At 42.0% G+C, this 15,671-nt stretch overlaps 1 protein-coding gene across 2 annotated transcripts in view; it reads left to right on the forward strand.

The window, feature by feature from the left end:
* MTDH (metadherin) overlaps positions 1–15,671 on the forward strand; it is a 53,611-nt gene that overhangs the window by 20,198 nt on the left and 17,742 nt on the right. The window contains exons 3-8 of one of the 2 annotated variants that reach the window (XM_050940937.1): positions 370–454; positions 1,075–1,254; positions 2,792–2,860; positions 5,482–5,733; positions 9,208–9,294; positions 13,431–13,529. In XM_050940937.1, the coding sequence (XP_050796894.1) occupies positions 370–454; positions 1,075–1,254; positions 2,792–2,860; positions 5,482–5,733; positions 9,208–9,294; positions 13,431–13,529 (772 nt within the window). The remainder of the gene's footprint in view (positions 1–369; positions 455–1,074; positions 1,255–2,791; positions 2,861–5,481; positions 5,734–9,207; positions 9,295–13,430; positions 13,530–15,671) is intronic. The other variant, XM_050940938.1, reaches the window with a different exon arrangement.

A 15,671-nucleotide genomic window follows, 5' to 3' on the forward strand; every position in this document is an offset into this window, starting at 1 on the left:
GATCAAACAATCCAGATTGTTCTGTATGACTGGCCTATCCTCACTTGCTGATCCTCCAGTCTTTGTCATTGGCAGATTTGGCAGATTTTGTCAGCAATGGTTTGGGTGGGGTGGGGGTTGCTCTATTTAAATATAAAAAAACAGAGCAAAAAAACCATCCCCCACCATCACCACACATACACTTTTCATACTGAAGAAATGTTTCCTAAAAGCCACTACTTTGGCACTAACCATTAGGTTAATCTTGCAAAGTGTCTTTCATTTCTAATCTGTAAATATCTTTTTATAACAATATTTCTTAATACCTGTAATAGAAACATTTAGTCTCTTTAAGAACATAAGAGTGAATTACTGCTTTTTTAATTTTAGTCAAAAAAGAATAAGAAGAAATCAAAGGGAGATGCTAAAACAGTTCAGGACCTGTCACGTCTCGATGGAAAAGAAGCCGATGAAGGTACTAAGAACAGTATTGATAAGGCAATACAGTGAGACTTTTTAGCCTACATGCTGTCTAAGATTTACTTGCTTAAACATATTACAAAATTAATTAGCTGATGTCATAATCTAAATTGGATATGTGGTCATGTAGTGGTTACTACCTGGAGAAATGTTCTTAGATTAAGACTGTTTGCATGCTGAATATCTGAAAATCCAGGATTTCTGGAACAGAGAAGTTAAGGTGGTAGCTTCAGAACTGGAGTGTTGGCAATTTTGATCTGTGAATGTCGGATTATAAGGGTTGAAAAATACTAAAATTGTTCATCAAAGGCAATCATCCTACATTTTATTCTACCTGAAGTGTTGTGGCTTATATGGTTTGAGTGGTTGTAAAAACAAAATACTATTATTCTCACATCGAGAAAAAGGACATACTGACTTTTCAAGCATGCCATTTAAACTCTTACATGTAAAGTTCAGTTACTTACACTCGTTCTCACCTTTATATATTGGTTTCAGTCTATCTTATTGCTAATTCTTAAATTAAACTTGGTTCCTAGTTAAATTTTAGTTGGATTATTCTTTTACCATTGTATTACTCATTTAATGCCATTTTTATTTATGGGGATTTTTTAGGAGCTTGGGAAACTAAAATCAGTAACCGTGAGAAAAGGCAGCAGCGTAAGCGTGACAAAGTACTGACTGACGCTGGTCCAATAGAACCGAATCTTCCTGGGATGGAAAATGCAGTTACAGTAACCACTGAACAACTAATACCTACACCATCTTTTCCAGTTGGTCCCAGAAAAAATAAAGGTATGATGTTGTAGAAGAAAAGAATACTTGAAAAATAAGCAGTGTTCCCTTTAAATATATTATAATAGGAGGGGGATATATCCATGTAAAGGATATTGGAACTGGAAGTTGTAATACTTTGTGTGGATTTAAGGAATCAAGGGTGGAGGAAAAGCTAAAAGAACAGCATTTAACAGAAGATACCTGTCCCACTAAGATTCCAGTTATTGGGTCTATGTTTTCAGCTGGAGCAGGTGAGAACTGTAAAGCCTTGTGCCTCTTGGAACCTGTAGAAGCATCCCTCAATCAGGTACCTAGTTTGGCCCCTTCCCACCATTATCCATGTTCTTTTCTGACTGTGTTGGGGAAGATTTTCCTTGTTTCACAGATCATTCCTGATTTTTTGGCAGATCCGAATGGTTTTTTAGCAAGCTTCTTCTCACTCTTCCCTCCCCTTTGTGGTCAGTGTGTGTTCTATTAAACTGAAACACAAACTACGTGTTTCCCCGTTTCCACTACCGTACCAATTCTACTTTGTCTGGGCATTGTTTGCGTAACTGATGGTACCACAGCTTCCTCAGTTTCCCCAGCCCCACAAGAAGAGCGGAAAGATACCATTTTGTTGGCCTACTAGATACCAGATTTCCTCTAGACAGTCTGGAACCTGTTGTTGATGCACCTGAGTGCCTAATTAAACAAAGAACAATGCATCAAGTTTTCTGAAATAGCAGCAGAAAGCTTGAGCCTAGCTCCTCTCTGGTGCTTTACTACATTACATTCACATTCTGACTTTGACTCCTTGCATTGTTGATGCCTCAGATCCGGTTTCTTCTTTGATCAGAGCTTGTTTCCATCCTGACTGAATGCACTGTCTTTCGCCTTGAGTACCATGTCAGTTTTCCCTTTGTCACTGGAGGCATGTAGGAAGTAAGGCAACCCAGCAACTTCAAGAAATGTGTTGACTGTAACTGTATTGTGATCTTTATGGACATAGATTACAGTAGTCAATAATCTGAGCAGGGACCATGGCAGTGTGTAGTGCATGATCAGTTCTCAGATGTCACCTTGCACCAGGTTAATTTGAAGGGAGTTCAGCTGCATCTGCAGCACTGCCTGGGTTGGGTAAGAGGTAGAAACAGTGGTTTCCTTTTGTAATAATGTCTGGAAGAGGCTAACAGAGGTGTTTGCAATGAAATGACCTCTGCCACTTGGTCTGGGCATGCTGCTCATTAGCACTGGAAAAATAACTGGGCTCCTTTCAAATTAACTTTCTTAAACTGAATTAAAAGTTGAGTAGGATTCCTTGATTTAAATTCTGAGATATCTAAACTGTATATAAATCAAATAGCCTTTGAGATTAAATGCCCATATTTTTGGTTTTAATATAGCTTCTAAAAAATTGCTGTATTTGCAAATTTCTCCTTTAGTTTAGGATGTAAATATTTTTTGCCTGTTGATTGTTAAAGAGCTGATCCTCTGAAGTGTAATTTTGTCTTTGGTAATGAATACTTGCTATAGATGCATGTAATGAGATGTACAATGGTTTCTCTTTAATCAGGTGATACAATTCTGAATGTTCAAATTAGCAGCTCTAAATCTGCAAAGGGAGATTCAACAATTCAGCAAGGTAAAAGGATTTATGACTAGTGCGCATGCTAATTTGTTAATCTGAGTAATAGTTTCCTATGCAGAACTAGAACTCCACCTGGTCAGAGTGCAGGATGCTGTGCAGTCCATGATTTGGAACTTTTTTCTCAGTTATGCAATTGCTTGCTCTTCAGTTGTGGGTGTCTGACTTGCACAGTCATTGTACAGTTATTTCTCAGTAACAGTACGTTGGCTGTGCAGACTCTTTACCCCCTAGTTACTCTAATAATACTGCTGTACTGTACCTAGAGTTTTTATACTGTTTATACCTGGTATAGAAATGACTGCTGAGTAAACCACAAACATTTGTGTCTTGGAACAACATTTGAGAACTGTCCAGACTAGCCTTAAGTGTTCACTTTCTCAGGTTAATGAGTTAAGTTGCCTAAAGTAAATAAATAAATAAATAAAATATAAGCCTCAACATATTTGCTTTGAGTTAAACACACAGGTCCTGAATCTAAGCAATCTGATATGCAGTTCGGGCACAAAAAGGTCATTTGGCACCTAAATACCACAGTAGTGGGCATATGTAGATTTTGCACATGCAAATACCTGTTGGTGCATGGAACTAGTGTAATTTTAGCCCAACTCTCTGAAAATTGAGCTCAAAGTATAAAAACTTATGTTTTGAGTGTTGAGGCTTATAGTTAGTCTTTCTTGTAAGAGAAGCTGATCCAGGAACATTTGGGAAACTGTTTAACTCTGGCCCTTGTCAAATGCAGATGGTAACTATTTAAGTCTGTAGTATAACTGACTACATTTACAGGAGAATGTGAAGCTAGCTGGTGGATGTAGCTGTGACCAAATATAGTCCATGTAGTCTGGTAGATCAACATGTTGAATTATAAGAAATGACATCCAGCAGAAAGCAGTTCTTTTGCTGTCAATCCTTCAGAGCTTTGCTTCACAAGCAAACTGCTGCTGTTGTGCAGCACTGCTAGAGAAAAAGATGTGTGATAAGGAGATTAATGCATATATTTTATTCAGGTTCTTGTACTACTGTCCATCTTCTTGGCACTCATAGCTTTCCAGGAGGGCAGCCTGTTACAGTAGTGACTGTGGTCATATTCAGGGCTAGGATATCCCAAAAAGCTGTGGATATTTTTATGCTGTACTAGACAGGGAAGAAAACCAAGTTTAAGGGGCAGAACATGGAATATTTGTCTCTACATTTTCAAATGTAATAAGACCAATACTTATATGCCCTTTTCAATTCGGAAAGCTCCTGACTATTCAGATGGGATTTTTTCACTAGGCTTACTTCCTGAATGAAATGGAAACCTTCCTTCATCCCATCCTAGTTCTGAACTGCCAGAAGGGGCTTCTCACAGCTCTCTCAAATGCTGCTTCCCTGGTGGAAGAGAGAGAGCTCTTGACAGAGCTAGAGGTTCCCTTTTTAATGCATGAGGGAGAAGCAACAGTGGGCAGGAAGTAGCAGCCCTTTAAGGGAGAGAAGAGCACAGTGAGGCACAGCCTTCTGATGTTGCTTCCAGTTTCTCCCAGCGATGAGAGTGAAGGGGCACTAGTCATCAGAACCAGAGGACCAAGAGAGAGAGTAGCTGGCCCTCTTCCATTACCATGTAGAGAAGCTGCCTTGATGTCCCATTTTAGCTCTCTTCTATTATGTCCCTCCTGGCTCCTGCAGTGGTTCCTGACATCAGTACTCCCTCCTCTCGCATTCCTTTTTCAGTATTCTCTTGATCCCAAACAGTGTTGCAGCATTGTTGTAAAAGTTCCTTTTTCTGCTGTCAGCAGTTCATTCAGAATACAGTTCCTTTTCAGTTGTTTACATACAGGTTAGGATGTTTCTGCTTTACTGGTTTTATTCTTATAAGCATGCAAGAGTATTCAGGTACTCCAGAATTGGGCCGGTGCAACTAACCTTGCTAGAATCTAAACTCTTAATACCCAGGATTCTCATTTGTTTAGCATACTTTGTTGTAAAGTGCCATGTTTGCTTATGGCAATATGTAAATACCACAACACACTGCCATATTGGGATCAGAGTTCTACACCTGGGCCTGTAAGGAGCACTATGCACTGCTGTCTCTTGTCTCCCAAAATCTGACTGAAGGAATAATATTGACGGACTTTGGAGACAGCAGTGTTTAGCCACCCCCACTAGGAAGAAGGTGAAGCAAAAGAAGGATGTGGAGCAAAAAAGGATATACTGGAGGCCCTCTAAGCATGAAGAAGGAGGAAAGAATGAAGGGGTAGGGGAATAGAATCCTGTTCTCTAACATTGCAGGAGGAAGGCAGAATGTTAAAACATTTCAGTATCTTCGCAGGAATGGAGCCTACAGGCAGAGGTGAGGGACACGGATGATATAAGTGTTAACGTTTGAAAATGAGTGTTACTATAGATCTAACTTTAGAAATTTCAGCCTTAACAAGTTCACCTATTTTGGAGGCGAAGAGATTTATTGTAACAATTCATAGTTACGTGTTAAAACTGTCTTGCAACTGCATATGATTCTGGTATCTAATATTTGGTTGCTACTGACCAAATTTCAATAATGCACTTGATTTCGTTATATTCAAGTAATATTTTTAACTCTTCATGCAGTTACTTTTTTTAACATGTTTTTATTTTTTAAGTTTCTTCAGGGTTGAATGAAAGTCCTACTGTAAATGGAGGAAATTGGAATGAGAAGTCAGTAAAAATTTCCTCAGAGATCAGTGCAGGTGAGGAGAAATGGACATCTGTTCCATCAACTACAGCAGGGAAGAGGAAAACTGAGACATGTGCTTGGGGTCAGGACACTGGAGATGCTAGTGGAAATGGAAAAGATTGGAGTGTATCCCTTGTGAGCAGGTCCTGGGGAGAGCGTACTTTGTTCCCTACCATTGGTAAGTGTTGCTTCATTCAAGCATTCTTGCACCTTTTAGTAAAGGTAAAACAGTGTTGGGATTCTTAAAAACATAATTGTTATTTTGTAATCTTTTTGCTGTTTAGTATAAAGTTATTTTCTTGTTTAATATTGATAAATTGATTGAGTCCTGGTGTTTAGGAAAACAGTCCAGTTCGACTGCTTTGAACTGCTATATTTTATATTTGTAACACATTAAATTTGCCAGGTTAATTATGGGGAAATGTTTTTTCCCTACAATCATCTAGAAAACTGCCTGCCCTCCCCCAAAGCACTACTAAAAATCTGTAGTGTAAAAATGTAGAAATGGTTGGTTGAGAGCCTTGTGGATATATATTTTGTTTTTTAGTAATTCATATTTTTTTAAGTGGTGGCTAATGAATTCCGAATCCAAGGCATTTTCAGCTTGATCACAAAGAAATTCCAATTTTATTTAAGTAAACATTTGTCTTTACTGGGATTTTTTGAGACTTATCTTTGAGGTAAATATTGAAGACTTCTTTTTTTTTTTCTACAAAATAAACTATAGGCAATTCAGCACCAATGAGCAGCTCTGTGGCAAAAGCATTTTTTATTTTTTAGAAAAGTCTGAATTTGGAAGGCATGGGGGAGCAAGCCTTTCAAAATTGGCGGGATATTGCAAGCTGACTGAGCGAGGTGCAAGTTTAGGGCCTCAGCATTGACTGTGAGATAAGGCTTGAATACAGAAACACCCCATGCCTCTGATTGTCACCTACTACCTTACCCTGGAACATACATAGGGTATGGTTAAAACCCATGCTCGATTAGGACCACATCCTGAAAGAGCAGGAGTGGGCAAACATTTTGGCCCGAGGGCCACACTAGTGTTGCAGAACTGTATGGCGGTCCGGGTAGGGAAGGCTGTGCCTCCCCAAACAGCCTGACCCCATCCACACCCCCGCCTCCTGACAGCTCCCTCTCCCTCCCTCCCAACCTCGAATCCCATGCCTATCCAACCACCACTGACCCCCGGAACTCTCTGCCCCTTATCTAACCCCACTCTCTGCCCCTTTAGCATGCTACTCAGAGCAGCAGGAGCTCGCAGCTGCGCAGCCCGACCGGAGCCAGTCATGCCACACCACCCAGAGTGCTGGCATCATGTTGCACTGAGGCTGCAGCGGGAGAGCAGACAGCAGGGGAGGGGCTGGGGACTAGCCTTCCCAGCCAGGAGCTCAGGGGCCCGGCAGGATGGTCCCATGGGCTGGATGTGGCCCACGGACTGTAGTTTGCCCACCTCTGTGAAAGAGAGATTTTTCCTAAGCCCCACTTTCTGGTGTTCAAACAATCCCTGCAGCCTTACCATAATCAGAATCCCCACAGACCAGAACCTACCAACTCAGAGCAGCACCAGACTCTCTGCCATAACAGATGCAAAACCTGCAGACATATTTCCACTGCCATGATGATTAACACCTCCCAACACATCATCTTTCAAGATCTATGGGTCCTACACATGCCTAGCTCATGTGGTGTACCTCATCCAGTGCATTAAATGCCCCAGTAACTACTATGTGGGTGAAACCAGACAATTACTAAGCTCTCAAATGAACTTGTTCAGAAAAATAAGACAAAAACACCTTGTTACTGTAGATCACGGGTCGACAACCTTTCAGAAGTGGTGTGCCAAGTCTTCATTTATTCACTCTAAGGTTTCACGTACCAGTAATATGTTCTAACGTTTTTAGATGGTCTCTTTCTATAAGTCTATAACATATAACTAAACTATTGTTGTATGTAAAGTAAATAAGGTTTTTAAAATATTTAAGAAGCTTAATTTCAAATTAAATTAAAATGCAGAGCCCCCTGGACCAGTGGCCAGGACCCAGGCAGTGTGAGTGCCACTGAATATCAGCTCGCGTGCTACAGATTTCCTGCCCCTGCTGTTGACTAACACTTTTCACAAAATAATCGCTCCATATCTGACCTCTCAGTCCTTGTCCTCAACGGAAACCTGCACAACAACTTTGGTTAGGTGTACAGGGCCGGCACTTCCATTTAGGCAACCTAGGCGGTCACCTAGGGTGCCAGGATTTGGGGGGGGGGGTGGCATTTTGCCAACCTTGGCGGCAATTTGGCGGCCAGGGGTCCTTCCGCGCTCCGGGTCTTCGGCGGCAATTCTGCGGCGGGTCCTTCAGTCGCTCCGGGACCCGCCGCCGAAGTGCCCTGAAGACCTGGAGCGTGGAAGGACCCCTCTGCCTCAGAATTGCTGCCAACGACTGGGATCGCGGAAGGACCCCCGCCTAGGGCGCCAAAAACCCTGGCGCCGCTCCTGTAGGTGTATACTACAGACTTATATTGGTATAACTATGCCGCTTGGGGATGGATCAGTAACAGAGTTATACTGACCTAACCGCCTATGTAGAGAGCACTATGTCGATGGGAGAGCTGCTCCCGTCAACACAGCTGTGCTAATGCAGCATTTTAAGTGTATGTCTGCCGTTCAAAAGATGAACCAGGGAGCTTAAGTTCATAACTTTGCTAGACATAAAAAACACTGGATAATTACAACAATCTGTAACCCCTAACCCTCCTCCCTTTGTTCTATGATTGCAGAGGTGTTAACGGGCCGTTCACCTTGAATTGTCCCTTACAACAGAAGTTCTCAACCATTTTCTTTCTGAGGCTCCCCCCAGCATGCTATAAAAACTCCACAGCCCAGCTGTGCCACAACTCTTTTTCTGCATATAAAAAACAGGACCGGCATTAAGGGATAGCAGCCTGGCAATTACCTGGGGCCCCATGCCACAGGGCACACAGCAAAACTAAGTTGCTCAGGCTTTGGCTTTGGACCTGGGTGGCGATGCTCGGGATCCTGGGCTGCAGTCCTGTGTGACAGGTCTTTAGCTTTCTGTTCTGGGCTCTAGCAATTCTAATGCCTGCCATCCTTGGCAGACCGCCCCCCCCAAAACCTGCTTGCAGCTCACTAAGGGACCCCGGACCCCTGGTTAAGAACGACTGCCTTAGAATATGTCGCCATGCTAAACAGTCTTTTCCACCTTGTATTAACCTGTGACACTGAAGCCATGTATAAACTTAAATCTGTGGAACTATGTTGTTGGTGTCTCGCAGAGGTGGATTAACTACGCTGATGGGAGAAGCTGAGCCACTGCAGCATTTTAAGCATAGACCTGCCCTGAGTACCTTTCCCAGGCCTGAAGAAGAGCACTGTGTAGCTTGAAAGCTTGTCTTTCACCAACAGAAGCTGGTCCAGTTAAAAAATATTACCTCACCCACTTTGTTGTCTTATAGTACTTAGTAAGCAAGAGTAAACTTAAAGCCACAGGTAATATTTTACTAGGATGAGACTTTGTCTTGCGGTTGGAATTTCTTCTCATTTTTTGACCATACTCCTGCAGCTTTAGACAACTGATATTTCAATGCCTTCAGTATGGCAAAATAGTGTGAAATTATCAAACTCTTATCTTTTTTTCAGCTGCCTGGAATGTAGATGGAAGGATCAAGGCCTCTGAATCAAATTCTGCCTCTTTTACTTCCTTAGGACTAAATCCTGCAATTTCTGGTATGTTAAACTTTTCAAAGCGTTTTCTACAACTATACTTAAATTAGACACCTTTTTTTGAGGGGGGGGGGCAATAATCGTTCTGCAGAAATGATTATCGTTTGTGGTTCGCATTGTCTACAGTTAAAAGGCTGCAGCAGTACGGATGTAGTTGTGCTGCTATAGTGCTTCAGTGAAGACTCTACGTATGCCATTTGGAGGGCTTCTCTCATCGACGTAGATAATCCACCTCCCCAGGAGGCAGTAACTGTGTCAACAGGAGAAACTCTCCCATCAACGTAGCACTGTCTACACTGGGAGTTAGGTCAGTATTACTATGTTGCTCAGAGGGTGTGGATTTTCGTCATCCCCAAGCAACATAGTTATACTGACATAAATTGCTAGTGTAGTCTAAGCCTAAATTGTAGAAAGAATTTGCCACATCTTTAAGCATGGAATTGGTTTTTATGTATTATACATTTAAGTGTTATGCACTTAGAATAAATACCTCATTCTCCAAAATGATGAATAAAAACCCAAAAGCTAGACTAAATAAGAGAGTGTCATCTCAGTGTCTTTTCCAGATCCTTCCTGTTCTGCTCATCATTCATCAGAAGCAATCCGTGTTTAGGATCACTTGACCATTGCTGCAGATGTAAATTTCAGACGTCTGATGAAGGAGCATAAACATAATTCCCTAAAGATACCATGTATGCAGGATTGTAAATCCTATGTCTTAACTCCTTAGTGTGAGAGTGGAATAAATCCCTTAACTGTAAAGGTATTTTTTACCCTAGAAAGGTGCAGTAGCAGAGAGGATTGCAAGCTAGACCTAATAACTCTTATATGCTACCTCTGCCAAGAATAAATACTGCTTTCTAAACACTGCATCACCTCCTAGAACAGTGTTTCCCAAACTTGGGATGCTGCTTGTGTAGGGAAAGCCCCTGTTGGGCCGGGCCGGTTTGTTTACCTGCCCCATGCGCTGGTCTGGCCGATCTCGGCTCCCACTGGCTGTGGTTCGCTGCTCCAGGCCATTGGGAGCTGCTGGAAGCAGCACGGGCCAAGTTTGGGAAACACTGTCCTAGATCACTGTCGGCAAAGGAGAAGCGGCATGTTATCGACTGCACTTTTGTCTCATTCCAGTTCTGTGTTCCTTTTGTTGCATGTTTATTTACCCATTCCTCCAGTCAACTTGGCATATTTACTTAAACTTTTTGTGAAGTAGTTACATTGAGTGCTCGTGCAAGTTCTGTGATGCATCTCAGCTGTTGCTCTTTTTTGATGTTTCTGCCTTTCCTGTGGCACTTCCCCCCTCCTTTTCCACTGTTCCACAGATTATCTGACCTCCATTTTCCAGCTCTTTGTATTAACTGAACAACCAGTGCGCACATGTCCAGAAGTGGGCAATCTTTCCTACGTCCGTTAGACAGTGCTGCAGCCTCGCACTCTCCCACTGTCTGGATTGTCTGAATTTTTGATTATCCAATCTAGCCCTGGTCTCAATTAAATCAGATAAACCGGGTTCTGCTGTACTTTGGTGTGTCTACACCTGGATGGCCAGGTCCACACTACAGCGTTAAATCGATTTAAACAGCGTTAAATCGATTTAACGCTGTAACCGTCCACACTACAAGGCACTTAAAATCGATTTTAAGGGGTCTTAAAATCGATTTCTGTACTCCAGCTAAACGAAAGGAGTAACCCTAAAATCGATATTACTAAATCGATTTAGGGTTAGTGTGGACGGATATCGAAGTTATTGGTCCTATTCTTTTACTGAGCTACCCAGAGTGCACCGCTCCGGAAATCGATGGTACCCTGGGACCATGGACGCACACCACCGAAGTAATGTGCCCTAGTGTGGACGCGTAAAATCGATTTTATAAAACCTGTTTTGTAAAATCGATTTTACTAATATCGATTTAAAGCTGTAGTGTGGACGTAGGCGATGTCTCTCTTATCTGGCTCTGTTTGTGTGCTTCAGTGCTTCATCACCGTATTCTTTACACTCAGTATCTTAGCACTCCGACACCTGAGTTAGGTGCTTCAGTATCTAATTTCATAGAATTTAATGCCAGAAAGTACCTTTAGATCTTGTCTGACATCACAGGGTATTAAATTTCCCACAAATACTCCTATATTGAGCCCAATGAGTTTAGTTGGACTAAAACATATCAGTCCTCAGTAGACTGAACTCTTGTGTGCCATAGGCAGAAAATAGGAGAGACTTAAATCCCAGAAGTGGTAGCAATGCCTAAAGTCTCAGATATGGTAGGAAATTAATTACATGAGATTAGAAGGTGATCAATGTTCCATGCTGTAGAGGAAGTCAGAAACCCACTCCAGGTCCCTGCCAATATCACTTGGGGAGAAATTGCCTGATTTTGGGTCAGAAATTAATCAGTTTGACCCTGATTGTGTGAGCAAGACATATCAGTCAGGCATCTAAGGAACAAGATTCTCTGTACCACCTCAAATTACTGATCTCCCCAATCTGGTGTCACATCCCCCATTTTGGCCAATCTCTGCTTTAGAGAAAGATGGGGAAAAAAGCAGAGCAGAATAAACCAAGCCAGTTGTGCATCAGGAAAAAATTCCTTCCCAACCTCTGCAGACAACTGTCTGAAGCCCTGAAGCATCAGATTTGATGTAGCTGCAAAGGTTATAAACGTATTGAGAGAAGTTCAGGCAATCCTTTTATCCTAGTGGACCATGAAGGAAGGGAATGAATAAAAGGATTCATAAATTTCTCAGACCTCTCAGGGCACTGCCATCTACTGTGTCTTCTGCGTGCTGGCAAACTTTGCTAGCATTCTTTCAGTGCTCCACCAGTATTGATTTATCCTGGGAGCTTTGCCTCCTGCACAATCAAGACAGCTGACTGAAACACTTGGAGAGCAGCATTTGTACTCAGCAGGGTATTGCATATAACAGCCAGCGATGATGATTGCTCTTACTCTCTCCTGCTACACTGCACTCAATGGTGAAACCTTTAAACCTTAAGAACTAGTAGAGTTAAAAGCCAGGAGTGAGAATCTTATAAGACAGCGGTTCTCAAACTTTACTAACCTGAGGACCCCAATTTTGACTTAAAATTTTTCACAGACCCCCAAGCTGGCTTCTTATTTTCCCTCGGGGTGCTCAACCCCTGCTCAGCCCCAGGTCCCATCCCTACTCCACCCCTGCCCTCTTCCCCCACCTCTTTCCACCCCTTTCCCCAAGCGTGCCCAGTCTCTGCTCCTCCCCCTCTCTCCCAGTGTCTACTGCACGCCGCGGAACAGCTGTTCAGCAGCATGCAGGAGGCACTGGGAGGGTGAGGAGGAGTTGATCAGCGGGGCCAGTGGCCCTTGACATGACTTGTGGATCCCCTGGAGTATCCTCAGCAGACTCCAGTTTGAGAACCGCTGCTATAAGACATCTTCTGAAAAGCAGAATTACAGGCAAGTAATTTTACCATTTTCATAAGAATCTGATTGTTGTACCCTCAATATACAATCAACAATAAATAAGGTTCAGTGGAATGTTGTGTAGTCAGTGTTTCTCTTTCCCCGTAGCCTGTGACCCCTTAATTTTATCTTTTTGTTTCAGTATTTCTAATTTTTTTTTTCCTTTTACTGGGATCTCTAAATCCCCACTCTTCCCTCTGAATATGCTTCATTTTGGAGGCAGTCTGTGGTGTCCTTTATCACTGAGACTGAATGTTGTGTGCACTGTTCAGTGTTCCCCTCTCTTCATTTGAAAAAGAGAGATTAAATTTGGTACCATAGTCCAGTATGTTTCTGCTGGACTAGCAGGCCAGCCTGCTGCATATAGAGAATCTCTAGAAGACTTTTATGTCGGTCCTTCTGAATGTAGAACTTCAAATTGCAAGCAACGTCATAGTGAATCTAATGAGTTTTGAAATCCTGATAATTGTTCTTGCTCCTTCTGAATTAAAATATGCACAGGAGGAGGGGAGAGAGCAGAATTCCTGCTCACTCAGAATTCTCTGATAAAAGTTTTATTTTGTTTGCTGGATTCTCCCTCTTTTTCTTACCTTACCTTGTTTCTTTCTATTATTTTTAAATAAGAGAATTCAGTACCACAGACTCAAGTTTATAAGCTAAAAAATTTTCCAAAGTTTTCATAAGTGTATTTCTTCTGCTCTCTTACAGGATCCAGCAACGAGCCAGTTACTCAGCCTGGTACTTCTGATTTTCAGTGGGATTTAAACCGCAGTCAGCCCTATGTTGATGATGAATGGTCTGGGTTAAGTATGTTCTTCTAAAATTCTTGTGATTTAAAATTTTCTTTGCTTTTTTTCAGCCACACAATCTGAACTTTTACATTAATTGGCTTCTGGTTTTATGTTCTGTTGCTTTTGCTTTATATCTTTCATTTCTGTAATATTAAATGTCAATTTAAGGCACAGATATCAGGAGACTTACTTGCAGCTGAAATTCATAGTTTTTAATGATTATCTAAATATAAAATAGTCCTCAAATAGTTATTTTTTTTAAGCTGAAACACTTGGTTACGGAAATGTACCTGTTTCAGATATGGAAAAAAACTGTATCCAGTTTCTTCTGGTTTTTGCTAGAAATAGTTTTGCTTAATCAGTAATTGAATCCCAGAGTGAACTGTACTGTCTTGATATTACGTAGATACTGCTATGGGATCCAATAGAGTGCGTTAATACTCCAGCATGAGTACATAACAAGCTTCTGAGCTCAGTTTATGTATTGGTCATAGCACACTGTATGCTTTACTGAGTATTGGAAGACATTTGAATTCAGCCTGTTTTCTGTGAACCATATAATAATAGTAAAAACACACAATTATTGACTATATAAATGTCCCCCACAGTGAATACCCCTGAAATCATTTTAAGAACTGGTATATAAAGCTCAGTTTCATAATTAGCTCTTGATTTTTTCTTGTAAATTTGAAATATGATCTTGTAGTTCCTCAAGACAGATCAGTCTTTCCAAATGTGAAGGGTGTAAAATAACTGAATATTTAAATCTTAGTCCCTACTATTAATACTATACTTGTAAAGAACACTTAGGGCTTGGCTACACTGGAGAGTTGCAGCGCTGGTGAGGGGGTTACAGCGCTGCAACTCAGGATGTGGCCACACTTGCAAAGCACAGCCAGCGCTGCAACTCCCTGGTTGCAGCGCTGGCTGTACACCTGGTCTGCCTCGGGTGTAGCGATTCCAGTGCTGGTGATGCAGCGCTGGTCAGCAAGTGTGGACACCACCAGCGCTTTTATTGGCCTCTGGGGTATGAGGAGGTATCCCAGAATTCCTGTCCACAAGAAACCAGAAGAATGGCTGAACTCCGATCTCTCCGTAGCTACTTGCTAAAAAAACAAACACAGCTGCTCTGTGCTCCAGCGAGCGAGCCAGCGAAGGCAGGAGAATTGCTTTGGAATGTTCATAGCTGTTTGCTTGAGGAGAGGGGGGGAGGGGTAATGTTGAGCAACTGTTTATGTGGTCTGACGGCTATTTAGGAGTGCATAATTAGCATTTAGTGAATAAGAGACAGGTGGGGGAAAGGTCAAATCTTTTAAAATGATTGAAGGTAGGCACTGTGTATCTTCCAGTCCTTAGAACTTGCAAGGCAGGGAGCTGAGAACAGTGTCAGCTCCAAAAATCCACTCTCTCTGTCTCCCCCACGCTCCCTGTCACATTCCACCCCACCCCCCTTTTTGAAAAGCACGTTGCAGCCACTTGAATGCTGGGATAGCTGCCCACAATGCACCACTCCCAACAGCGCTGCAAATGTGGCCACACTGCAGCGCTGGTAGCTGTCAGTGTGGCCACACTGCAGTGCTGTCCCTACACAGCTGTACGAACACAGCTGTAACTACCAGTGCTGCAGAACTGTAAGTGTAGCCATGGCCTTACTCACTTATCAGAGGGGTAGCCGTGTTAGTCTGGATCTATAAAAGCGGCAAGGAGTTCTGTGGCACCTTATAGACTAACAAACGTATTGGAGCATGAGTTTTCATGGGTAAATGCCCACTTTGTTGGATGCAAGCCATGAAGTGAGTATTCATCCACGAAAGCTCATGCTCCAGTACGTTTGTTAGTCTATAAGGTGCCACAGAACTCTTTGCCACTTACTCTCTTGTTTAAGATATTTTCACACTGTTTATTTCCATGGTGAAATCTAAGCAGATAATTTTCCATATCAATCTAGTGCATATCCATTGGTTGATTAGTCGAGGAAACAGCTATAGTGTTACTGGCTAGTAAGTTTTATCCTGTCAACTATACTACTGTATTATTTATTAAACAATTACTAAATTGCTTGTAGAAAGATAGTATCTTAAAGAGCAGCGAGGAAGTAATATATGAAAATAGTGTAGATTCTGTATGACCAGTTTGACACAACTAGTCCAGCACTCAG

This window comes from Gopherus flavomarginatus, chromosome 2, assembly GCF_025201925.1.
Source record: "Gopherus flavomarginatus isolate rGopFla2 chromosome 2, rGopFla2.mat.asm, whole genome shotgun sequence".
Lineage (NCBI taxonomy): Eukaryota > Metazoa > Chordata > Testudines > Testudinidae > Gopherus > Gopherus flavomarginatus.